The sequence below is a fragment of the Nyctibius grandis genome, chromosome 17 (assembly GCF_013368605.1).
Source record: "Nyctibius grandis isolate bNycGra1 chromosome 17, bNycGra1.pri, whole genome shotgun sequence".
NCBI classification, from domain to species: Eukaryota; Metazoa; Chordata; class Aves; order Nyctibiiformes; family Nyctibiidae; genus Nyctibius; species Nyctibius grandis.
Genome location: NC_090674.1, coordinates 7,065,227 through 7,091,742, shown reverse-complemented (window position 1 = coordinate 7,091,742; position 26,516 = coordinate 7,065,227). Strand labels below are relative to the sequence as shown.

At 37.3% G+C, this 26,516-nt stretch overlaps 2 protein-coding genes across 6 annotated transcripts in view; one reads left to right on the top strand and one right to left on the bottom strand.

Annotated features, from left to right (window-relative positions):
- Window positions 1-545: 545 nt before the first annotated feature.
- RER1 (retention in endoplasmic reticulum sorting receptor 1) lies at window positions 546-7,696 on the bottom strand. 4 transcript variants are annotated; one of them, XM_068414799.1, is made up of 8 exons: window positions 7,609-7,696; window positions 4,787-4,866; window positions 4,384-4,469; window positions 3,739-3,843; window positions 3,320-3,419; window positions 2,765-2,843; window positions 2,523-2,658; window positions 546-1,645 (listed from the first exon to the last, which is right to left on the bottom strand). In XM_068414799.1, the coding sequence occupies exons 3-8, from the start codon at window positions 4,462-4,464 to the stop codon at window positions 1,556-1,558; spliced, it is 591 nt and encodes a 196-aa protein (XP_068270900.1). In that variant the 5' UTR covers window positions 4,465-4,469; window positions 4,787-4,866; window positions 7,609-7,696; the 3' UTR covers window positions 546-1,555. The 4 variants fall into 4 exon arrangements, with proteins under 4 accessions (XP_068270900.1, XP_068270899.1, XP_068270903.1 ...); XM_068414798.1 differs by lacking the exon at window positions 4,787-4,866 and having other exon boundaries at window positions 7,609-7,689; XM_068414802.1 differs by lacking the exons at window positions 4,787-4,866; window positions 7,609-7,696 and adding an exon at window positions 7,513-7,531.
- Window positions 7,697-8,102: 406 nt separating this feature from the next.
- MORN1 (MORN repeat containing 1) overlaps window positions 8,103-26,516 on the top strand; it is a 33,634-nt gene continuing 15,220 nt past the window's right edge. Inside the window, exons 1-5 of one of the 2 annotated variants that reach the window (XM_068414992.1) lie at window positions 8,103-8,340; window positions 9,051-9,171; window positions 10,064-10,160; window positions 14,810-14,906; window positions 25,523-25,608. In XM_068414992.1, coding sequence (XP_068271093.1) covers window positions 14,877-14,906; window positions 25,523-25,608 — 116 coding nt within the window. In that variant the 5' untranslated portion in view covers window positions 8,103-8,340; window positions 9,051-9,171; window positions 10,064-10,160; window positions 14,810-14,876. The remainder of the gene's footprint in view (window positions 8,341-9,050; window positions 9,172-10,063; window positions 10,161-14,809; window positions 14,907-25,522; window positions 25,609-26,516) is intronic. The other variant, XM_068414993.1, reaches the window with a different exon arrangement.

Here is a 26,516-nt window from a genome sequence, read left to right as displayed (position 1 = left end):
TCATATTTTTCTCCCTGATTTGCCCATATTATTCAGAAACTCCAGCAAACCTGAAGACAGCTTCTCCAAGTCAGGGATTTCTTGATTTTTAGGCAACGAACTGCAAGCATCCATGACTGGTACTTTTATAAGGCCCTTTCTGGATACTGTGTTCCTGTAATTTTATATTTGGACATTACTAGTTTCCACACTGCTAATCAAACGTATGCAAACAAACAAAAACCAACAGGTCAATGTGAACTAAGACTACCTGTCATTTTCCCAGAATTACTGAAGGCTGAATTCCAGAGGTCCATAATGACTTCATTTGACATAATCAGATGAAAGGGTTCCTTGCATACATTTTCCAATTAGATATCTATTGAAGTTGCCACTATTCTCCATTCAGAATCTTCAAAGAGCTAATATTTTCCTACTTTCTGCAAATGAATGCTCCTGAAGAGTTGAAAAAGGCATTGTATGAAGATAAAATGAGGGTAACCATTATTGAAAAGGAGTCATAAATACTGTTAGATAAATATATGTATATAAAGATAGAGAACAAGTAAAGGGGGGCACTGTCTTTTAATAAATTTTTGAATTAAAAAGTCACTTAATAAAACTGTAGTTGTATCACATGAAAAAGTTTACATGCAGGTCATTTCTCTCTGATTTTTTTTTCCCCATAGAAAATGAAAAGCTGGGTTAAAACCCACACCGTTTGTCTGCTATGGCCAGTTTGGGTATATTGTGAAGGGGCTGCATGAAGTCAGCTTAAATTAATCAAGAAACCCTTAAGTATGAAAGAAACTCCAACTAATAACAATTAAAATATATATATTTATAATTCCAGGTCCTCAAAGGAAATTGTGATAGCGTTTGAACAAAGTTTTGAGTCATCACGAAAGAGCCCAATTTTAGCATCTGCTCGGAGATGTAATGGTGAAACTGGCATTAAAACCCAACACAAATGAGTTATTTTAGAAGCTATGAGAGTGTTTTTTCCCTACTGCAAAATCCAAGATTTAGTAGATTTCTTATTCACACCTATATTTGTTTGGTTGTAACTCAGTAATACCATGCATTTAGGAAACTGGCTTCAGTTCTGCATCTACTTAGGGATACTGAAATTTTTCTATGAAAACAGCACACAGCCATGAAGCAGAAAACAGCATCATGTGTGCCATCTTACATTTTTCCTCCACATATGTGCACAGCACTTCAGGGTGATATTGAGCAGGAGAACTACATAAAAATACCGAGCTCTTAAGCCATTAATCTCTCCAGTGCAATGGATCTTGAAAGAAATACATTATCCCAAATCCATGGGATTATCCAAAGTTTCTGCAACTTCTTACAAAAGATAATAAATTCAATGCAATTTGGTTAGAATGCCAGTTTCTTCAAGACACTGATATTTCAGATAAAAAAAGCAAGATCCTCTTAAAATGAAAATTCAACTGCTTTGTCACCACTCTGTTAATCATTTTTTATGAAGAAAAAAGGCATTGTTACAATGGCTCAAAATCGTTCCTTTAGTTAGAAGTAGAATTGGTCAACAGGTTGATTGCATCTTCTAGCTAGCAAAGGTCTTTCCCACATCTTCTTTCCCTTTGTATTTCCTCTTGCCATGTGTGAAGGGTATATATCTGTACTTTATCATGTGCTGTAAAGAGAAAAGATCAATTTTTCAGGCAAGAAACTTACATTATATTTACAAAAATTTTTAGAATACGCATTGTAATTTGCAAAGTCCTCTAGAAAGACAATTCTTCAGTATTGTCAAGGTAATGAAATAGCTAATCACACACCACTTTACATCTAAATAGGGGTATGAGCCCAATCCTATAAATCTCACATTTGGGTATACCCAACAACTTATGCAGTACCATGAAGATTACTGATTGGGGGAATCACAGGAAACTGGAGAGAGCATAGAGGTATTAATTCGTTACTACCCTTTAATCTTTAATTTACAGCTTTGAATAACAGTACCTATCCAAAATTCTGAATGTCTGGGAAAAAAAATGGTTCTCCTTTTAAAATGCCAACAAACCATAAGTAATTTGTTAAAAATGGTCTGAAGGGCTTGCCTATGTTCTTCTTTCCCTTCTCTCCATCTCCTTTCTTGCGCTAACTTGTCAGAACTTCCCTTTTCACCCATCAGAGATCCTACAAGACCTCTTCATTAAAAATAGCCATAGTTAAATGAAGAAGTGGATGAGAAATTGTAATACTCATCCTGTATAAAAAACAGATATTGAATTCTAAGATTAAAACTTTTTGAAAGCAAGCATAAAATTTTGTAATGTGTATGAAGACTTCTTTTACCAAGTAGTTTTGTTTCCATTGTCAATATTTGCTCAAAGTTGCAAATATGCAACACCTGAACTAATGTTATAGTGTTAAGTTTTTCAAGTTCCTCTAGTAAAAGCAGTGTGTCCAATACATTTAATACCTCTGAAGGGCTCAACTGGATGGACAGTTTGGAACAATAGCGTAAATTCGGACATCACAAATGCTATCTATTCTTGGCACGTTACCTTGATTTGCCTCTTCATAGTGATACAAAATAGCATAATGAAGTACATCACAAGGATTGGCCAAAAAACAGGAACGTTGAAAGCCTCAAAGAATGTACATGCCATAGCAACCAGGATTCCTTTAGTGGCAGAGTGCCTTAAAAATAATATTAACAATTAATCCTTCAACCCCAGCTACCACTAATTTGATGCAAATATTTATATTTTTCAAAAACAGAGCATGGGCAGATGGATCCACTCACCAGAATTTAAACTCTGGGAGCCTTCTAATAAAAGGCCGAAATTCTTCATTTTGCCTTGTAGGTAAGGAAGGACCATCATCTGAAAACAAGAGGAAAAAAAAACCAAACCCCCTTACACTAATTTTCCACACTATTGGGACTCCAGGGGTTTTAAAATTTTTTATTTAAAAAAAAAAAAAAAGAAAACGTTTCACTGTTACACATAGATTCCAGTTACAGTGGCTGTTTTAATGTAACTTAACATTGATTTCCCAAAAGAAAATAGATAACAGGAATGAGTGCCAGGTCACATGAGTTACTATGGGGGGAACTTAAGTCACATAGACCTTCTTTCAAAACATAGAAAACTAATAAAATATGGAATATGTTCAAGTCCTGGAAAAAAAAAAGAGAAATTTTATAATAACTCCTGATGTCAAGTTGTACAGATTTTTTGCAAGTCTAAAAATACAATGTCATGCTAAAATTGCACATCTTTACACTACTGTATCAGACAAGGAGAGCTGGAAGTTTGACTGAGTTAAAAATTATCACAAAATGATCTATTCATCATACCTGAATCTTCCATTAAAGAGGGGTCTACCTTTGGCGACAAGAAAGCTATGAAGAGATTTAGATGGTAGATTCCCAAGGCATATGTCACAATGTACCAACCCTGAAGTAGGGAGGAAAAAAAGAGCTAAGATTAAAGTCTTCCTGAAAAGCATTTTCAGATACTGATTTTTCAACAAGATCAAACAACCTGTTTTTTTTGCTTTTCTACATCCTCACATTAATAAAAGATGTTTTCTGGACTTGTCAAAAAAAAAATTTTAAATTCTCACTTTCTTTAGGCTAATTTACCTTCTACTGTGTGCTAAATGATACCATATGTAATTCCAAAGCAATACCATACTTTAAAAACACTCTTAACACAAAAAATAGAACAGTAATGATATCTAAAACTACTTCAGCAGTAAATCCATTTTTCTTACCTGCAGTAAATAAACTCTAATCATGTAGATAAAACTCAGACCCAAAGTTACAACCCATCGCACTGCAGTATATGGAGTAGATTTGTCTAACCAGGATTGGTAGATCTAGGAAGAAATATAAAGTGTACATCTGTAAAACACATGATACACAATGAATGATGTTTATTACAGGGTGCCATTAGCAATAGTAAGCATTTGTGAAGAGTATTTTGAAACATTTGTATTCTTTATTACAAACAGACTCAACTGAACAAACATACTTACAAGCATTTGAACAATTCTATATTTTTATAAAGGCAAAAAAAATAATTTCCTAATGCTTGGGGCATCATACAGCAATTTAAATTTTCAATATTTTCTGCAAGTTTACTTTCCTTAAGATGAATCTGATATGAAATCTGAAGTGACTCGTCATTTTTGACACTAACAATATATATTTTCACTGTGCAATGTCACATATACACACATTAAATATTCCATGAAGCTATGTATTATAATATTTGTTATCTATTTTTAAAAGGCTTCAAAAGAAATCTTTTGTACAGATTTTCATATTTCAACAACTCATCCAAAAAGTAATGAGTTTAAGAAGCTGCACTGAGACCTGCTTCTAATGGAATCAGAAAAACCCCACAGAAAACCAACCTGTCCAAGTCTTGAGAAAAATCTATAGATCACAGAAGGCTTTCCATGAACAGACTCACCAATGCTGTCCCCTTCTGACATGGTTGCTGTGGAAACAAAATATGATACATAGGTATCATTTAAAACAAAAATCTAAGCTCAGTGAAGCTTTACAGTACGTTATCTGAACCAGCATTTACGTATGATACTCTTTTGGATTGCCTCGTTTGAAATAAATTATTTTTAATGATGTATTTTTTAAAAAGAGAGGACATTTATTCCAAAAGAAATTAATTTCCAAAAGAAACTGTCAAGAAAGCAAAGAACAGGGTATTTTACAAAGGCAAGACAGGATCCAATCCATTTTAGGGAGGGGGAAAAAAGTCCATACAGAAATGCAGGAATGAGCCTTAGACATCTTCACCTTGATAAGACAGGAGCTGAGTTATACCATCTAAGCATTGAGATATGAACTGCAGCACCACCCTCCTGTCACCTCAGTTTCTAAAGGCAAAGAACAAAACCAAAATAAATATATTTTTTAAAAGGTGCTTAGGATTTTAAAATACTGAGTAACTACAGAGTGAAGAAGTTTAAGTTCAGGACTCTGTACACCAGTAGTTACAGACAAAAAACTCTACTGTAAGTACCTAAACCAAAACACTGCCCACTGCTAGAATGATTCAATGAGTTTATCATCTATTTCTTCAACACGAAGAGTAGTCACTGAGAAGCTTTACACATGAGCAAAACTGTACAGTAAATGGGCCAGGATTCTGAACTCAGTTAAAAAAAATTAACCTAGGGAATTATTTTTTAGTACATGCTTCTGCTACCAATTTAAGATCTTTATTTTTCTTTTTCGTTAAGCTCAACTAAGTTTTACAGTTCCCTTCAAGATATAAAACAAACAAAATAAAATGGATTCTAAACAGAAACACTTTTGCCACATCACCACAAGCAATCCCTGACATTACTTCCTGGAGTCCTCATCTGTGGGTGGGACTACATAACTGGGATAGTGGGAGTATTTCCAGCCCTATATTAATATCTCAAGAGCCTCAGATTATAATAAAGATATAGGAAACGTTACTAAATCAGAAAAATGTAAATTATCTTAGATGCTGAAAAAAAATAATTTCAGACCAAGGACAATCTGGGCGGGGGGCACAGAACCTGAAAGTTGTGTATTTTTTCTGTAAACATCTGAAAACTACATCCTATGGAATAATTAGTAAGCAGAAAAAAAAAAGAGTCCTGTCACACTTAAAGATAAGGGGAGTCATTATGAGGCTTCAGGAGCTGCAGGCCACTTTAATTCAAGCTACAGCTAAAAAGAAAAAAAAATTAAATAGAAACTCATACGATATATAGACTTTTTCATTACACGCAAAAGGAAGTAATTATTATTCTCCCCATTTACTGCACTGCAGAAGAAAGAAGTTACTCAGCTTTATTAGCTGAGCATAATTTTGTGCTTTATTTTGGGTTTTCCTGAAATGTCCTGAAGTATAAAGCCGTAACAAAAAGATAGTCAATCTATTGATCAGATAGCAATTCTCTAAAGATCATTAACATAAAAACTCTTATATTCTCAAAATTAATTTTATAGATACATCCACAGCAAATATGGGCTACGAGTAGACCTAACATTGCAATGTTGTAAATGTTAACGTACGTGGATCAAGTGAAGAATCATGTGTGTAAGGCTAGTGATGGCTTTATGATGGAGTAGGCATTTTGCTTGGTGTAAAAAATTACATTATATGTGATTATGGATGATTATTTATCATACATACAGTTCTTCCACAGCAGACCAAGAAATACAATCAGGCAACACTGTTTTAGTGAAAAGAAACCTCTCACGGGCTCAGTTTAAGTAGCACAGACTGAAGTGTATCACATGACAGAGGTTAGCACTTAAGTTAATATTTCTCATCACTTTAAAACATTTACTGAAAGAACGTCTGTAATTAGACTATTATCAAGAAAAGCAGTCTTGGGCTTGCTTTAAAGGTAGTTTACAGTTAAGAACACAAGCCAGATTGCACTGGTTCAACGGAATAATTAAATCTGAACAGTTGCAATCCCTCTTTCATAATGTAACATAAAACTTTACTGTTCAGCATAATAAGTTACGATAACCCATCAGTCTTTTCAGTAAAGCAAATAATCAGAAAGATACACAAAGATTAATATAACAAACAACTGAATAGCTTGCTACTAGCAGAATACAGACTGCCACTAAAACTAAACCGTATTAAAACGTTTTTCCCTGCTGAAAAATAACAAGTAGACGAATGCATGTCCTTCAACAATTACTCCTTTTACCACAATTGTTATGGTAATATCATTACAAATACCACTACATCACTTAGCTCTTAAAAATGACAGGACCTGGGGCAGTAAAGACATTTAACTTGTGCCTCACATCATCGCATACAGAGAGGTACAGAATTTTCAGACAACTGAAAATGAAGCACATAACTAGCAAAAACACATGACTGCTCACACGCGTCTCCTTATGTCATAGAGGAAACGTCTTTAAAGAGCAACACACTAAAGAGATTTATTAATAACAGGGTGAATGGACAACCACAGGAAAAGAACCCGTTGGTTGTGCAAACTGGTTTCTTTATCGGGAAAAAAGCAGCGTTTCATTTCATCCATCACAACAGCAGCCTGGTCTGTCAGAAGCGCAGGGCTGAGAACAGCTGCAGCTGCTCCGTGCGTCCACCCGGAAACGGGGACTTCACATACCCTGAGCACTGTCTGAAACCAAACGCTGCTGGACACCAGCGACACAAGACACTTCGTAAAAACCCAAGCGCAGGAAGGTCGGCACTGCTTTGGCACTGCGACCAGAAGGAGCGGCGCTGGAGGCAGGAGCGGGGCCCGCTGGGGTGAGGAGGGCCCGGGACAGCGCTAGGACACACAGCGCCTCGGCGAGAAGAAAAACAAGCCGCCGGCCCAGCAGCAGCCCCACGGTCCCCGCAGCGGGGAGGCAGCCAGCGGCAGCGCGGCCCGCAGGAGCGCCCAGGCCGCGGATCGACAACGGTCGCCGAGCCCGAAGAAGCCCCCGCGCTACCAGAGGGGCCCCTCGCTCAAGTCGCCCTCCCACCCAGGGACCGCCGCCGCCCGCCGAACCACCTCCATGCCCGCCAGCCCGGAGGCGCCAGCTCCCACCCCCGCTGCCCCCAGCCCGGGCCGGTCCCCGGGCGCCCTCACAGGGCACCAGCTACTTACAGCCGCCCAGGCCGGGTCCTTCCTTCCGCTCCCCCTCCCCCCGCTTCCACAGAGCCCAATATGGCGTCCCTGGCGGGGAGAAATCCACTTCCGCTTCCAGGGCAAGAGGGGCGGGATGAAGACTGGATACTGCCCTACCATTGGTCCCAGGGGCGGAAGTGGGCGTTGCCGCGGCGCCGAGCAGTGAGGCGGGAGCGATGTGTGAGGGCGGGCTGGGGCAGCGGGAGGGGCGGTTGTGGTTGCGGTCTCGGTTGCAGGCAGGCGCTGCGCTACCGGCAGACAAACCGTGCCCTCAGGCGCGCGCTGCGGGCGGGCCGCAGCCAGTAGGGACCGAGAACGGGGGTGCCCTGCGCCGCCGGTGTCGCGCTTCCCGCCTCCTTTAGCGGCCGCGCAGGCGCGTGCCCCCTCCGCCGCCCTCAGGGGCGGCCCGCCCCGCCCCTTGCTCCCGCGCAGCCAATGAGGGCCGGCGCGCGGGGCAGGCGCGGGCTGGCGGCGAGTGTGAGGGTCCGGCCGTGGCAGGGCGGGTGCGCGCGCGGGGCTCTGTTCCCGCTCTTTCCTTCCCGCCTCAGCGTGCGTGTGGTAACGGGCCTTCCCCGGGGCAGGCTCCGCCGCGCGCTGCCGCTCAGCCCGGCCTCTCGCCCGCAGCGGCGAGGACGAGTCTCCTGTGACCGCTAAGTCCGGTCTCGTTAAGACGGACAGACGCTCAGCCCGCGCTCCTGCCGTTAGGCCAATGTAAATACAGACGCTTTTCCTCTTACGGGTTTGCGTTATTCTCGGTGTTGGCGTTCTTGTTTTGTGTAAAGGGAGCGAGGTCGGTAACGCTTTAGCTTCTGGCTGTTTCAGCGTAGTCTGTAACGCTTATAATGCCCTTCAGATGTTTAAAAGCCTGGGTTCCCATGAATATAAATAGTAAGAGAAGCAACACATTTATCATCACATAAATGTTAAAACTGAAATTTTAAAATAGGTATCCCTGAGTAAAATTAGCACTTCTGTATTGCTAGTTAATGAATATTCAACCTATTCTTTCTGTATTGTTTAAATAATTTCAGTTGTTTTCTCTTAACGCCATGGGCAGGGGTGTGCCTCGAGGCCTCAGGTGGGTCTTGTCAGAGGAATTGGGACCTGTTGGGTGTACTCAGGGCCCTGACCTGAGGAGCAGAAATAAATTGAGCCTCCAGCAGTCCTTTTAGTTTCCTGTTTTGTTTTTTTTTTTAAAAAAATAGCGTAATTTGTAAGACTGAGCACTTTTATAGTCTTTATTAGACAGCGTTAATAGTAAAAAAAGTAACTTTAATTGTAAACTTCTGGGCTTTTAGAATGTCTCCTATTTGTTCTCTGGAAGTAAAATATCACTTACTGGTGAACCCTAAATATAGGAAAAAAAATTAAACTGTGTTTGACAGATTTGTTGTTTCTTTCTGTATTTAACTTTCTCATAGATTTGGTTTAAGGGAACACTTAATTCCAGTCAGTGTTTGGCAAGCTCCATGGACACAAAAGCATTGCAATATAAAGATGGTGGGAAATACGAAGGAAAGTTTTTCTATGGAATGAGAGAAGGTAAGTTAGACTCTTTGAGTAAGCTTTGTTTAAAATTTACTCTGTCAGGACTGAACAGACCTGTTTATGCTGCATAAGTACAATTATTTAACGATTTCGTTTTTCAAAGGTGGCTTTGGTCTGCTGAAAGCCAGGAAACTAAGCTCTTGTTCTCACTTTATCTTGACTTAATCTGTGAGAATTACTTTTTGTTTCAAAAATAAGAGCTATAAAATGCTGAGTAATGTTTGTTTTCTTGGATATGTAATCTACTTAAGAGTTTTGTTGTGATTATTTGGAGTATTCCTTATTTGTAAAATGGGAGTAAACATGATTTGGAGGTAGAAGAAAATGTATGTGTATATATATGTATAAGCACATATGAATACTTGTTGGATAAAGAAACAGATGACATAAAAATATGTACAAGTGCTGTTGTGCATTGTTTCATTATAACCTAAACACTGTTAAACAAAAATTGTGTTCTTGTAATAGCTTCTCACTTCTTGAGATATTCAAGACGGAATATTTTATGTGTAGATGTTTGTGTGCGCATGTGTGCACACAGCGTTGTACCACTGGGTGTCTCTCTAGCATCTGTTTTGAGACTGAACTATAAAATTCTTCAGGCTCACACTTGTTCAGTAACTGATCTGTCTCTGTAGGGTTGGAAGCATTTAGTACTATATTTAAGTTTACACTGGATACGTTCTCAAAAGTGACAGGATGCTTTGGCCAAAAAAAAACCAACCCAAACCTGACAGTACTGGCAATGGTATCTTGTTGATGGATTTAGTGTTTATATTAAGCAGAAAAGACAAATACTTAATGCAAGTGTTTACTCAGCATACACTACTTTTAAATTATATAACTTAACATAAAACAATAAAAGCATATAAATACTTTTTTTCAGGCAAAATAATAGGTTAATTTTAGCCTGTTACCATAGAATTATGAAAGAACTAACCAGCCTTCTGGAAAGGGTCTGAGATGTATCTGTGACTTTACAGGTGAGTAATTTAGCCGTGTGCTTCTGCAATTTTAATCTCCTTATTCTCTTTCTGTCTTTCTGCCCTGAACACTCTCAGATCTTGTTTTCTATGGCTCTGTCATTCTCTGACAAAATTTATAGTATGCCTGGTCACTTCTTTTATTTCAGATTGGAAAGCTGACAATAATATACTTTGAGAATAATAATCATGAACTTAATGGTTATAAAATTTTCAATACTGCTTGTTTATTCAGCAGCCAGTTTTGACACAGTACAAGTAACCAGCAGAATCTACCACCTGATTTAATGACTTGTTGTTGTCAATGAAAAGTTGACAAAAACTATGTGGTCGGTTAGCCATTGGGTTTGCGTGCACAGTATTTATTCAGTTTATACCAGTACATTCCTGACAGCTATGGTAATCCACTGAAGTCCAACAAAAATCACAGCACAGTTCCAGCAAAACATGAGCCTACAGAATATGGGAGTAAACAGGAAATATGGGAAAACCAATTAGAGGAATTATGTATGGGCAGCACAGGGGATGCAAACCCAGTCATAACACAAATAGTAAGACTTGGTTCAGTGCCCAAAAAAGGGCAAGGTACTAAGAAACTCAAGGTAAGGATCTGAAAATTCTTTCTGCTTTGTCCGCATAAACTTTTGCACCTAAGATTTTGCAGTTTGTTTTGTATGGTCAGATATCTTGGTGAATGTCAAACTTCATTGCTAATCAGTCAGTGTACCCATACTTTGTACAAATAGTTCTATGCTTGTAAACTGTGTGCAACTGTAGGGATTTTGAAAAAATATGATTTTTTTTTTATTCCTTTACTGAAATAGTACCTTGGACATAGTGAAATAATCTGCTAGAACAAAAAGAACATGGGCAAATATCTTGAGCTCTAGGATATTCTTCTAGTATTACTTCTATGTGGTGTAGAATAGATTGAATAATGGCATGAATGTTGAATTTGTCTTGTTTTTCCTCTTCAGTTTTAACTGTAATAATGTCAGGGCTAGATTTTTAGATCAATCTTTTGCAAGTGATAGATTTTCAGTAAGTGGATGCTGGCAGTTAATAGTGTATTGTAGTCTGTGAACCTTCAGCGATTCAGGATGATTACATATCCTGTAAACAAGCAATAATTATAACTATGTCAACAGAGGAGTCCAATAATAACAAACAACTCTGATCTATCTGTTGCTTAACCATAAAACTGATTTCACATTGGGTAAAAACATTGTCAAGAGATGCAAGATAGAAACTATAACAATGCTAGGGAATATATAACAAAACAAAGCCCCTGAAAGCTGCTGATGTAAAAAAAAAAATAAATATATATATATATATATAAAAAAACCCCAGTGACCTGTGGTGGCCTGTCTGGTTTTAGTGCATTTGTATGTGCATATATTTGAGAATGAAAAAAAAACAATGACATGTAAATGAATTTTGTAGAGGTTAATGAAGTAAAACACTAATTTTTTTTCATGAAAGTGTTTCCTTTCTGTGATTTCTCATTTCTGGCTGCTGCATAAGTCCCAGTAAGCAGATGCTGTGTTCCATTCTGTCCCTGTTGCTGCTCCTTTGTGTGTTTTGGCTGTGTTTAGTTTGTCTTCCTTCCCAGAGGAAGGCCTGCTGTTTGGTACACCTGTTAACCACACTAAACAGGTGGCAAGCCTTATGGGCTCCTTCACCTGCAGGCTTTTGTTCCCCTGCCCCCCCCTAGAATCCATCTGAGTTACCTGTTTGGAAGAGTCATAGTTTCAGTTCTGATGCAAATTATTTAAATTACTGGAATTTCAGTTGCTCAATTATACTGATACTAGCGGATAAGATGAAATTTGAAGATAACAATAAATCTTCCCAAATCTTTATTATGATTACAATATAATGATATAAGTTATAAAAATTTAAATAAAGCTATTGCTGATGTAAAGACCATGCATGAGTCCCTCCACGAGTAAATGTTGAGCTCTATTATTTTAATTGCTTGTGGATAGGACCACTGACTACTGCATCACTCATTGCTCTAGTAATTTTTAGAAGTTACTCTGTCCTAGTAGTGGCCTGGAAGTGTGCTGAAAGCATTTCTGAATGCATGATCTGTATATTTAATTGCCTTTTTGAGTGTTTTTTAGTGATCTTTAGTTGATATATAGTTTTGATGCGTGATAATAAGATGTGACAGGAAGACAGTGGGAAGATGTAATTAGTAGTCTTCATGTAAGAATAAAGACTAGTAATGGGAAGAAAAAAAGGCAAAACAAACCCCAAGCCCCATCAAACTGATAGCTGATGATAAACAACTTTGCCTTCATCACTTACTGTTCTTCATGAACTTCTTTATTTCTGTTTTGGTCTCTATTAGTAGATTGCAATGTCTTTGTGTCTACTGCATTCTGCATTGTATGTCTGTGAATCAGAAAATAGAAGACCTTACTAAACCTCAGGGATTTTGTTTTGTTTAAAGCAGAATTTCCTGTTCTAGTTTAAAAACAAAACACAAAAAACTTGCAGCATAATACCACCCATCACTGGAAGGTTGTAACTTTTTCTTTTTCTCTGTTTCCTGCTCCCCTTTGTTTGTGTACTAACTGGTAGCTCTTTTTCTGGAGGCCTCTATGTCACTCTGGTTGTTCACGCCTTTGTTTCTCTGCATAAATGTGTGATGTATAGATAGTGCTTATGTGGACGTCAGCATTTCCAAACCTTGCATGTGTTGCATTGCTAAGCAACTTTTAGCAACACTTATCTCTCGTCCTTATGCCATCTGGAAAAGAGGATTAGACAAGGAAATGTGCCAGAGAGAGACAAAGGCAAATCTAAGAAAGAGGTGGCTTAATTACTTAAGAGAATGAGTGACATTAATAGTAGGCAGTCATCAGAATTGATTGAAAGCGAGCACAATGCCTTTACAGGTAGTGATAAGGAACCACTGAGAAAGGTTGCATATTTTATAACCCCGTCCTTTTCCATCTCTAAAGGAAGCAGCACACAGCTGAATCCTATTGCAGGTTTACATACAGTGATGCAAGATGAAAGCCCCTATGATTTCAGTACCTAATTTATATACAATTCCAGTTACAGTGAGTTTTTTCTAGACCTTCTTCCAGTTACGTCCATTCAGGAATATAACTAGTTGACTACTGTTTTAAAGGTCTCTTCCACTAGGCAGAAAAGATTGTGAAAGTGCCAGTGGAGCTTGAAGCTTGTGTACGTTAGAGTTACCAACAGTACTGCTATCATTGGGATAACTGCTGAAGATGCATCGTGTGCTTTAAAGTGATGGAAGGAATAGACCAAAGCAAGTACTATCAGAAGCATATTTCCAAAGAACTGCTTTGTCTTTGCTTTTATCTTCTAGCTTACATCTGTAATTGCTGAAGGTGTAAACAAAGTGCTAGAATTTTAGCCACTGTATCCATCTGGAGTTTCAACTGGGTTCACACACATTTTAGAATTATAGTAGCAATTTATTTGGTACCTCTGCTGTTATCACATGAAAAGCCAGATATTCAACTTAATAGAAGAATGATCACTTCAGATTTTAAATATTCTTTTTCTCTAGTTCCTTAACATTCTTTCAATGTTAGAGTACTTATCTGAAAGCTGAACAGGATTTAGTACAGTGTAAAACAAGTGGCGTTTGTTACTGAGTTGTTTCACTTCGTGTACCTCGACTTTTGACTGTACTTTGACCATTGTCTGATTATTTCCCTGTCAGTTTCAACTCTAAACTCTCCCAATAATATGAGAACAATTCAGACTAATTTTCAGTGCCAGCTCTATGCTTGAAGATGGTTTTTACACATATCTTGGAATAAAAGGGCATACTACAATATACAATACTATACTTCCTTCTCACGTATGAAACTGAAACCAGTATTCCTGATTGTGGCCTCCCCTGTCCTGTCAGCAAATACCTGTGAAATGTCTGACAAATTTTCCTGTCCTCCCCTCACAAAGAGGAATCAATTGACTCTGCTATCAGTTAATGTTAGTAAAATTGTGGCTGTGAACTAATGATGTCAAAATTATGCTATATTGAGTAGGAAAGGGTACACTAGAAAAACTAAACGTTCCTCATGACGTAATACTAAATTGCACGATTACGTGTGCAAGTTTAACTTTGCTAGAAACTTTAATTGGCTCGTACCTAAGCTTCTGTGGTATTTTGCTTTGCAGCCTTAGGATTTAAACTTTTATGTGAAGGGTATGTCTTGGGTGGAATGCAGGCCAGATTTAAATAACCGAAGCTTTTTGGAATTGAGTTTGATACACTATTTCACTTTCCACAGTCTTTAAAACGAAAAATAATGTGCGATTCTGTATGTGACAAAGCAGTTATTCATTCATGCCATGTAATTTAATGCGATGCAATATATGAATTGAAGGACCTCACATAATAGTATCCCACAGTAACAAACCTTAGGCAAGAAATGTTTGATTCTCCCCCCTTTCCCCTTTAGAGGAGTGCCACATAATCCTTGGTTGTTGTGTGGTCTCCTATTCAACTTTTCACACAAATGTTGGAAGGGTATTTATAAAAAGCCTTGAGGACCACCCACTTTGCTATTGAAAATTGGCTGAAATAATCCCTTCTTTATAATTTAGCTGTGGTGTTGTCGAAATTTAAAATCCATGTGTATTTCTGTTTAAAGGGGCAGTGGAGAAATGATGTATTCAATGAACGAGGTGCTATAGTTAATTGTTCTGGTGACATCTGTGATGGACTGTGGATCAATGGCTACCCTGCTGGTACGTACATTCGTTATGCTCCCCAGTTATTAACCAGTCTTTGACATAATGCTTTGGTTGTCCCTCTTTTGATGAATATGACCTGACTATAGTGTTTAGCATCCTCTGAGTACTCAGTTCTCCTAGAACGCATAGTTCTCTGGAGCAAGGGGGATAGCTCTTTGACTGAGACCTTTCCTGAAGGGAGGGAGCTGTTAATTCAAGTTAAATGCAGAACTCCAGTGAGGTATCGAATGTTCTTGTAATGGATATTTTTATTCTTGTGATGAGGGAGAGCTTTTTGGTTTTAATAATGTGGATTTTTAATTTTAAAGTGAAAGTATTTTGGAATTAAAAAGTTGGAAAGATAGCAAAAGAAACAAACTCTGTGTGCATGCAAGGTATGCATGTGTATAAGAGTAATCCCAGTTATTTTAAATTATATCATTAGAAATAGTAAAGAATTGCTCAGCAGGTTATAATTTGTTAAGCACAGAGCAGAAATTAAACCCATCATAATGCAAAGATATGGACTCAATGGCTTAATAGAAAGCTTTTCTAGTCTAATTGACTTCTGCATGAGGGGAGTGTTTACACAGAATATAGTAGTTCCAACTTGAGTGCAGCTGGTCAAGAGATGCTCGTAAGTAAACTTTTGTATTGCCTCACTCAGATATGAATGTATCACCTCAAAGGAAATTGAAATACAGCATATATGCGTGTACTCTTGGTGTCAAGCAGCAAAATATTGGCTGCTCAGAATGGCACTCAGAAGAACAGATCTGTGCAACAGTCCATCTTAAGAATATTTGCATATCAGAATCTCTACTGTAGGATGTTAGCACTCTAAAAATGAAATATTTAATCAAAAAATTGGGAGAATATAGTTCACCTGATTGATTTATTTCTGTCTTTAATATTAGACATACTTGTAATGCTAGGTTGTGTTTTCAGAACCCAGGATGAAAATGTTTCCTTTTAGAAGCATTTCCTATAAAGGAATAAGTTTTTGTAGGTTTCATAAGTCTCACAGTAAAGTGCTGCTTTAATCCAGTCAAAGTTGGTAGTAATCAAAATTCATAGCTATGTTCAAACCCTATAAAATGTTGTGATGGTCTGTTTCATGATTAGTTAGCAGATGTTAACTTTAACAGGCCTTTTTCTCTGGCACTGTAAGCTGAACAATAAGGAATTGAATAGGTCTTGAAGAAATGTCTACACAATCATGGAAGTATTCTCTTCAGATTACTATAAGGATATATTTGAAGAGAGAAAATTTGTTCCACTCCTGTTCATTGGGTGCTTAAAAGACTTAATTTTCCCTTTTCTCAGCAGTGCAATCATTTACATACTGTATTAAGAAAGCATGGTATTCCTGTTTATCACTAAAACTTAATTGTTTCTTAAATCTTCTTAAAACGCATTTTTCTGGAAGTCAAGATTATCCACAGGATTTCATTTTAAAATAAATGTCTAGATAAGTGTTTCAGGCAGAAAGCTTGGCTTTTGTGAAGAAACTGCCTTCATTAAAACAAATGAATGTATATCTTCTTTCCACCCTTCTGGGAAGACAAATATTCTTTAAGTTATGATTGTCGAAGCCAAGTACAGATGATGCAGCCCCCCATTCCTTGTCCCCCTGCACCATCGAGGGAGGTAGAGGAGTTGGGAATGAAGGAGTGAAGTTGAGCCTGGGAAGAAAGGGCGTGAGATACGGGGGAAGATGTTTTAATTTATCTTTGTTTCTCACTACCCAAGCCTATCTTAATTTGCAATAAGTAATTTTCCCTGAGTCTGTTTTGGCCATGGTGGTAATTGGTAAATGATCTCCTTGTCTTTATCTTGGCCACGAGCCTTTTCATCTTATTTTCTTCCCACTGCCATGTTGAGGAGAGGGGAGTGGGAGAGCAGTTGGGTGGACATCTGGCAGCCAGCCAAGGTCAACCCGCCACAAACCGTGTGAAAAATATAACAAATAAAGCTAAAATGGATCATTCCATTTGATTCTGATTTGGTTGAGATTTTCTTTCACCTGAGTAGTACTTTTTAACATTCTTCTTAATTTTAACTTTAGTCATCATCAGCCATTGACTTTCCTCTGTGAAATGCTGCTGGCCAAAATAGAGAGTTCTATTGGCTTTTTGAGTAAGCACTACAGTAAGAGTGTTTTATACTCTGACTTAAAAACTTTACCTGAACTTGTAACATTTTGACACAGTTAACAGTAAGAGTTAATATATACTTGTGACATACTAACTATTTGTTGTTCTTTTGATGATCAGCTGTGAATAGTCATGGTCTGGAGATCTGGGCTGTGATCTGGGAGTGATTTCTTCATAAGGTAGCGTTGTCTTTCTGAGTGTTCATGGCAGTGAAGTAGTGAGACTTCTCAGAGTTAACTAATCATCATTGATTTCAGTGAATGAATTGTGTGTTTGGTCAGGGACATTGCAGTAATTGGTACTGGAAGGCAAGTTAGATGAAGTGAGGCAGGGGGGTAGAAAGAGTGGGAAAACATGCCTAGGAGGCTGGAAGAAAGAGAAGAATGAAGAACACTTGAAGAGCTATTGAAAGATTCTCTTCTCCAGCCATTTCTCTACTGATTTCTCTTCTGATTCTTCTCATCTCTGCTTTTGGAGAGGAATGTTGGCTAGCTCTCAGAACACCTTGGGAGTAACTTCTGCTGGTGGGTAAATGATGAGATCCTTGAGGCTTTCATGCATCACTGCTTGTAGTATGGATATAATCATGCAATGATGGAGAATCATCTCCAGTTTCTATCCAGTATTGATGAACTGTCAGTGAAAGAGTTCCAAGAGGTTTTGTTGTTTAGTAATAACACATATGTAGCTCTTGTTTAAGTGTGAATGTTTTTCCATATTTCAAATAGATAATGAGATCCACAATCATGAAAGATATATTAGATGTAATTTGATTGGAAAATCTCTTTAGTCACTATTTAGTAACATATATCTTATGCTTACAGATTAATTTCTAGTAGTTTCATGATGTTGGCCAAGCAAGTAAGCTTGGTATCAATGCAGCTCTTTGGGGTTTTTCTTTTTCTAACTACTAGTGAGCATTTTTTGTTTCAGTATTAATTATTTTCCAAGACTCTTTTTAGAAAAGATAATAATGACTGCTTAAAGTAGGATTAGATACATTGGTAAATGGACTTAGAGTAGCAACGTTGTCTTGGTTATTTCAGTGTGCTACACTAATGGAAGCAATGCGTGCATGTTGAAGAATGTTCTCCTCTTATATTCTTGATATTATTACAAGACATCACAGTGTAATAAAGAAAGAAATTTCTAGGCACTGATATCAGTGACATCATGTTGCTAGTTGTCCAGATTGTTTTAATCCCTCTGCTTTACATTTGCTTCATATCATCACATTTCTGCTGCATCAGCTAAAATATTTTTCATATTTCTGGATTGAAGAACGTTATTGTGCTACAAGTCTTAAATTTAGGGGAATTTACAAGACTGAGTAACAAGCTTTCAATTGAAACCAGGGCTAGGAGTGTACAAAGCTTTCGTATTAAGCCAACTCAAATGTATCGCTGGTCCATTGTTTAGAAGATTGGAGCTATAAAAAAGTTCAAGTTTTGGCTCCTGCTGATTTTAGGTCGCAAGTGCTTAGCCTTAAGTATTCTGCCATCTAATTCAAGCTTATCACTGTTTAATACTTTTTCTTCCTTCACCCACTAACTCCACTGAGTTCCACTAAAAGTATATCTAATGAGATACTTTTTTGAAGGCTCTTTATGGATAAATGGATTCCCTTCTTATTTTACCATTGTATTCAGCTGATAACATTGGATTTGAATGAGGAACAAAACACACTTAGGTGAAGCAGTAACTGATAATTTTAGTTGTTCGTTTAATCAGAAAGACCAAAGTTCAGGTAGACCTACGCTGAGATTACTGGCTAAGCAGGATACAGGACAAACAAGGGCTGGATTTCCAAGATTGGAGCTCATGGAATTGTAGGCAGTTTGTTTAACAAAAAGTAACAAAAAAGAGGTACTCTTCAGATCATAATGTCATAGCTCCAAGGCAACAAAAAGTTGACTTTATGCATAAATTTAATCACATAATAAATGCTTTAATGGATTAAAATGGTGCATGTAAATGAATAATCTGAGGGGAAAACATATTTTGTGCCACTCCATGTTTAAAATGTTTTGTTTGTAATAGTGCTAAAGTTTTCTTTATGGTCTTGATAATTCAGGAGAATACATATCAATCTATAACAGAGATAGCTTGAGCATAAATGTTTTGGGATTGTCCTTTAATTGGCGGTACTAAATTTGATTACTTGAAGTTTTAGATTAATCAATAGTGAGAAAGTTTACGTGATGAGAGGTATTATCTTTTACCGGAATTTATACATTGAAACTTAACCAGAACAAGGGGAGGGTAAATATGATGATTTACCTTTGGAGCATGCAGGAGGGCCAAGCCAAACCTCCATCTTTTCATATGTGGCTGGACATGTTATAATGTAAGGATTTGGAGCAATTTTGTACCTGCTAAAGCAGGGTGCCTGGGGAAAATTTCCTGCTTTCTCCCCACTCTTTCTTCATCCAAGCAGCCCTTTTTAGACTATTTGACAAAAGTGAATGTGTAACTTAATTCAGGAACAGCATCAGATGACACACAGGCTGTCATTTGTTAGTTAAAAAAAAAATAAAGAAAACAGGAAAAATAGTTACCATAACAACTGAGTCACCACTTGTATTTCCAAGAGAGAGAGTATCTTAAGGAAAAGGTGATAGGTCAGACACATGCATGTTAGGAGTGTTTTCACTGAAAAAACATGAAACACTTTTTCATGGGTGGCAAGAATGATTTTTTTTTTTTTTTTTTTTATTTTCTTACTGAAGTAAGGTTTTGATATCAAAAATAAGGTTATGCTTCTTAGATGGTCATGTCCATCACTGGAAGCAGCAGCGAGCCAGTATGTTTAAAAACAAAACGGAAACCCCCAACCCTGAATACTTTATTTCTAATCATATTAGGGAATACTCTGTCTGGACAGCTGACCAGACAGAATCTGTATTAAACAATGGAATAACAACACTATCAGGTGCCTTTTTTTTTCTTTTAGCCTTACTGATTTTTTTTTAATCTGGAAGACTCAGAACAATCTATTTATGTTTTTGATTCATTGTTGAGGACCTGATTCTGCTCATGCTTGAAGTCAATAGGAGTTTTACCTTTGACATCGATGTTTGCATGATTAAGCCTTAACATGATTTATATTTTGTGTCAGCTTCTCTGAGCTGACTTCAAAGCCTGCTTCCCCATCCACGTTTCCTACTTCTCCACTGAAGCCCTTAGTGCTAAAACTCTTGACATCATCAATAGAGGTAGCCTGAGGATCATCAAAGACTTCTTTGAAGACTTGTTAGTAATTTCCACTACAGACAAATATTCTGCTGAATAAAAGGTTTTGACTTTACCCCCTCTTTCCTGCGGGCAGTGATAAATAAAGATTTTCTGTGAAATTAGATTATTTTAAATCTGGCATTTCATATATGCTCCTGGGTGGGGGCAAAGGGAAACTGTAGCTATAGTTAGGTTTCTCCTCTGTTTTACTGTTTAGTTTTGTTATTATCTGGCCTGTGTTTCAGCTAGCAGTTTCTGCTTCTTTTAGCTGGTAGATATTTGTTGTAATTTTGATCATTTTATCTAGAATTTTATGTGAACCCGTCACTGTAGTAATTACCATATTTCAAAAGTAAAGAAGCCTGACTTCTCATATGACATGGAGAAAGAAATACTAGGAATACCCTTCAATCTCAGCCCTGATAAGAGTGATGTTCACTTCTGTGCTAAGCTTAAGAAAATAAATTTTAAAAAATTAATATAAACACTTTCTTTGGGTCTTGGGTTTGTTTTGTCTTAAACTTTCAGATTGGCTGCTCGGCATTTTGCTCAAAAGAAAAGCCAAGCTCACGCGTATGGAAGAGTGCCAGATACTCTAAACCCTATTTTGGTTAAATTACAGTACCCAGATTTTGGTAACAAAGCACATTGATTTTATATTCAAAAAGATTTTTATATTTAGTCTGTTAACCTTTTGTAATTCCCACCCACAGCTTTAAACTGTAGAACATTTTTATGTTAATTGTTGTCAGTAGGGTATCTGCCATGGCCCCTTGGTAATTTAAATCCATTGAATTGTAATGCAGGTGCTGATAATTGCAGAACTGTGATTGTCTGACTGGCTGCAGCATATATGTCTCAAACAATTCTTTTCAAATTGGATTTGAGAACACTTTAAAAAAAATCCCATATTTGAAGATAACCTTACATCATTTTTAAAATAAAGAAAAAAAATCGGGTGAATTTTCCCTCTCATTTCTAAGGCAGTTTTACATACCTGCAGTTTTAAAACAGTCTTTGCTGTGGCAGATTCTAAGGTTCAACAGCTATTGTGTAGTTTTTAAAATGTCTGTTAGTCCCTTTGGTTTTGTGTGTTTACATGAATTTTTGTCTAATAGTTTCTGAAAATATGGTTGTTTGGTGTAACATCATAATCCAGTGAATATGACATGGGAGTGGCAGGAACAGAGAGGTTTTGTGTTCTGAGTCCAGATTATCTGGGTGATTTTGGACAGCTTACTTCTAGTCTTCCTTTTCTCAGTGTAAAATAATGGCATTACTTTTCCTTTACACATCTCACAACATTGCATCTAATCTGAACTATGTGACAGCCAACAAAAACCTGTCCTATAATGTTAATGGGCATATGGGTATGTGTTTTCTAGCCATAAGAAAATTTAATATTCTTTATTTTACTGGAATCTTCATTATATTCCTCATAAGATCTACGTAGTGCAGTTAATGATTATGCAATAGCACTTTGTTTGGAATACACAATATGCTAAAGTGCTGCCTGGGAAAATATTTTAAACACAGAGTAGTCGTTACTTTTATTAAATGATTATAATTTTAGTGGGTTTGATGATCCCTCCCTCTGAGTGAAGTCTTTGTTTCCACAGAATGCTTTAATATGGATGAGAGTCATGGGGAAAATCTTTGGTTAACTGAAGTTACTATGCAGAGAAACAAGATAAACTTAGGGTCAAAAATAGAAGGGTTTTACAGTCTTCACTGTATGAGAACGTAAATGCAGCCATGAAGAAGATAATTTTGGGGAGTAAACCCTGACTGGAGCTACACTGGAATTCTTGGTGACTCAGCCTCCCCGGTTCAGGATTTCGGGGGTTCATTTATCTGTACTACAATTACACTGGTACTAGTAACAGTTCTTTTTTCTTCTCAAAGTTTTAATGCATGAGTGTGCTGAGTAAGGTGCTTACCCTGTGGCAAGACAACTCGAGCTCAACAGCATAAACGAAGGATAATATGGAACAAAACCTCAAAGCTCTTAAATGCTTTGGGTTTTGTCAAATTAACCTGAAACCTGCCTCTGACATACTATTGGGGTTTTTGTTCATTGAAGTTAGCTTTGCAAGATATTAATAGAACAGAATTTTTTCAGTTAACGGTTGATTTCGGTCACAGGGCCTTCATAGTTTGATCTTTTTCAACCAGCAGTGATAGCAAACTATTTGTTAAATGTGTTGTGTGTGTTTTACATTTGGGAAGTTTGGGTTTTGCTATTGGAAACAAGCAGTGTGTTTTCCTTATGGAAACTCTGGCAGTCTAGCTGTGTGTGGTTTACTTTTGTTACAGGTAATTTGAATACCATTTTTAAATGTTGGCTGTATTTTTAAAGCAGCACTGAGATAAATTCACCTAGTAATTGTTTTACAGTGTGTGTTTAAAAAATGGGGGTTTGATTTCATAGAATACCTGTTTTGGAATGTTAGTAGCTTCCCAGACAGGATTTATGATGAAAAAGAACAAAACTATTTAAGCAGTATTAACAAGCAAGACATAAATCCCCGCCAACTACTGTGTTATAGTACTACCTGTGCAGTTTACACCTGATGGAGCCCTTTCAAATGACAGAAAGGGACACTGATTTAGCTGGTAGGTGTGCCAGGGGTCCATTTTTTTCTGGTGGCGTCATATTAAATTGATATAAAATGTTGTCTAGAAATAGGCTTGTCATTCTGAAAGGTTACATGAACAAACTTGGTCACCAAGTACCAAACAGTACTAGTCCTGAAGATAACCTACAGCTGAACTGTGACTGGGATTTTGTCATTTCAAAACATTGGCATAATGTAGCATTCTGCTAAAAAAAAGCTTTAACCCAAATGACAACAGCCTCTCGTGTCTTAGCAGCCAGTTAAATATATTTTGCTTTCTGCTGAACAGATCATCTTTCCTCTTTTATTTTCCTTAATGAACAAAGCTCTTCGGTGAATTGACTGTAACATTAAAGACTAATGCAGTGTGTCTGGTCACCTTTAAATGAAATGTCTATTACCCCTAGGACCAATAACTATTTTTTAAAAAAAAAGTTCAGTTAAATGAGGATACTACAGCATTTAGTCTGCTACAAACAGATAATAACTATTTGCATGATGTTAATAAACGTTACATCTGCAACTGTAGGATTACTGCCTTGTCATCCTTCCTGAGGGCTGTTCACTGTTAATATTTTTCCTTGCTTTCCCCAGCTGCCTACCTACCCCCCCCAGCTTCTGGCTTGATGTCCTACACAAGTGATTAGTGTGCTGTAATTGAATTGGCTGTAAAAAGATAATTAATTGATATTTCACTCCCAGAGAGGTCAAGCTGCCCTATCTTGAATGGTGGTTATGGAAGAAGTCATCCTGCTGGCACTTATCCCTTGAAGGTGGCGCATGATCTTTGTCTTGCTGATAGTAATAATTGTTGAAGAGGCTATTTAAGGAGTGATTCTCTGATTTGGGTGCTTTAGCTCCACTTTGAAAGCATGTGAAACTGGAATTTATAAACCTTATCAGGTAGTTGTCTGGGTTTCCACTAGTAATATTCATCTCTGCTTTTTTCCCTGAAGGGTCACTGATCTTCCTTCTTTGCACTGTTAAAGAAGTGTTGAATGGGGTCCCTTATTTTTTTTTTTGAACTTGATTTCCCATCACTGATGACAGTTGTACTAGCCTTGTGACTATAGTGCACTGCTAAAAGTATTTTCTCAGTGTTAAACATTTCCTTTGAAACTGTGTGGCACAAGAGCTATCAATTAATGATAATAATCAAATAATAATAATTTAAAAGGTTAAATTTAGTGACACAGGAACCTTCCTGAAACCTTTAGTGCATTAAGAACCTGGAGTTATTCTGTAAGCAGAATAAATTCTGTAATTCTCATTGCCCAGAGAATAAATACTGCTACTACAGCAAAAGCTAATGGAGAGAAAGACATTATTTAATGTCCTTGCAGAGGCAAAGACTTAACTTTTATCTTGCCATATAATGATAAAGTTACAGCACTGTGGAGATAACTGCAGCATTTGGAACTAGAAACTTCTTACTTTAAGGTATTCTAGCTAGGATGAAGTGTTACAGTTCGAATGTTATCTTTCTTTTCACACTTCACCCCACAGAATTTGAGACAAACGCTACTTTTTTTAGGTTTTGTCCTGAATTATTCAACAACAGCTTTCCAACACAAAATATTCCTGCCAGGATGGGAAATTACCTACCAAAGCATTCTCCTGTCTTCTGGTTTGCATTATGAAATGCTTCTTCAAGTTTCCACTCATTAAGAACATGACCAAAACAGCCTTCTTGCAGGTTTTGCAGGGAACAGAAGTTATTTAGTTGTGAAATTTGAGTTCCTGCAGGGTGGGTTGGTGTAAATTATCATGAGTGATTGCAGTATTTTATAGTTGTTCACTATGTTGGTTGTGACAAAAACCATACAAGGTGGCATCAATTCTGTTACACCTGAATGAAAAGAAGAAAAAAAAACCAAACCTGTTTTGTGTAATGCTGTCAACGTAATTTCTCAGGCTTTGCAGTACTTCCTACAGTGGGATCCTGAAGAATATTTCAGAAAAGGAAGAAAAGTAAAAGCTATTAAACTTTTATCTGTGCCAACTTCAATGTAAAATACAATATTTGCATGGATACAATACACTAAAATAAAGAAAACAATGGTGTAGGCGTTTAAAAATTCCAGGCAATAGTCCAGAAAATAACTTGGTCTGCTAACTGAAGGCTTGAAACTGTATTGGGAAAATTCTAGGGAAAAGCCTAGATACTGTTGTTCGAACTGAGAAAGTGAGATGTGCCCACTCGAAAGTTCAGGTGTACATAAAATAACTATTTACTTCACTCCCAGTAAGATTTTAGTTATAAAAAGGAAGAGCAGATAAGAGTTTCAGATCAGACAATTTGATACAACTTCTGGTTTCAAACTCTTTTGTTTGCTGAGTTGCACATTCTGGCTTTTATCTCTTTTATGATTTGGCTCGTTACTGTAGGGCATGCTAATGGTTTAGTGACCAGGATCCAATTTCGTTTACAGAAATAAATAATGGGGAATCATGAGAGAATATGTATGTAAATGAAAATCCTCCATATTCAAGTGCTGATGATTTTGCATTTGTTGTTAACTTATGAATGCAAAGGAAAACACTAGCACATCATAAATTACACCATATTTGGCACTTTCCTTAAGCACTACAGAAATACTTTTTTTTTTCTTTTTTGCTATAGAAAGGAGGCAAGAAGCCAAGTGGCAGTATATCTGCTGAGAAAGCTGAGATGACGACAGTCTCGCAGGAGAAAATGGAAGACAGCAGGTATGTGTGAATCAGTGTTGGTGCTCAGCTGGAGAAGGCTGTCTGCTGAAAGCAGTTTTTCTCTCTTTGCAATACACCACTTCTAATAGGTGTTATTCTCTTGGACGAATGGCCCTGTCTTTTTCTGAGCTGACCACTGTAATACAATACTACCTTTCACATTTTATGCTGATAGATCTTTTACTTCTTTATAACCTGGGCTTGTGCTTGCAAGAACAATGTTTCTCAGTCCTTCAGTTTGGAGAGTGTTTGATGTTGGGTTTTTCAGTGTTTGGGGTTTTCTTTTTAAGCACTTTTCTTGTTTTATTAGAGCTTTTTTCCCATCTTTCAAATGACGTAGGTGTGGGAGGTTTCACTATACCTTTAAAATTGACATCAGATCTACTGCCTGTTTTTTCAGCTTAGTTTTGCAGTCTGCTACAACTGTGTTGCTGTGATTACACTGAGCAATTACATCTAACCTTGCTAGTTTAAAACTGGGGTGTTTAAATGAACCTCCATAATTGCATTACATATGATGTAGATAGTTAAAAAGCAAAGAATTACGTAGGGAAGAAAAACTCCTCTGCTTACTAGGTTAGTCAAGTTTTGCAAGGGTGATTGCAACAACTGTGGCAACATAAAAAATTATAGTTTATTTAAGCACAGAAAATCCCTGCTTTCTGAAAGGAAAAAACAGCACCAGTTTGAGTTTACTGGAAGGCTAGAAATGGAATTAGGTGAAGAAAGTCATATATTATCACCCTTTGTGGTGTTAACGTACCAGAAGTAAACTCCAGCTGTAGATTTTCGGTGCATGATTGGCATGCTTTCTGTGCTTCTACTGTTTGAAAACACCACCACTGGCATTGCAAAAGTCCTACTTTTTATAGTCATATTCTCATACAGATATTTTTGCTAGGTGACCA

Bases quoted from the DNA above. Each gene is read 5' to 3' on its own strand.
- RER1 (XM_068414799.1), bottom strand. From the start codon at position 4,464: ATGTCAGAAGGGGACAGCATTGGTGAGTCTGTTCATGGAAAGCCTTCT. The intron at 3,844-4,383 runs GTTGGTTTTCTG...ATTTCTTCCTAG, and splicing joins TTTTCTCAAGACTTGGACAG to ATCTACCAATCCTGGTTAGA. The intron at 1,646-2,522 runs GTAACGTGCCAA...TTCTCTTTACAG, and splicing joins CTATGAAGAGGCAAATCAAG to CACATGATAAAGTACAGATA.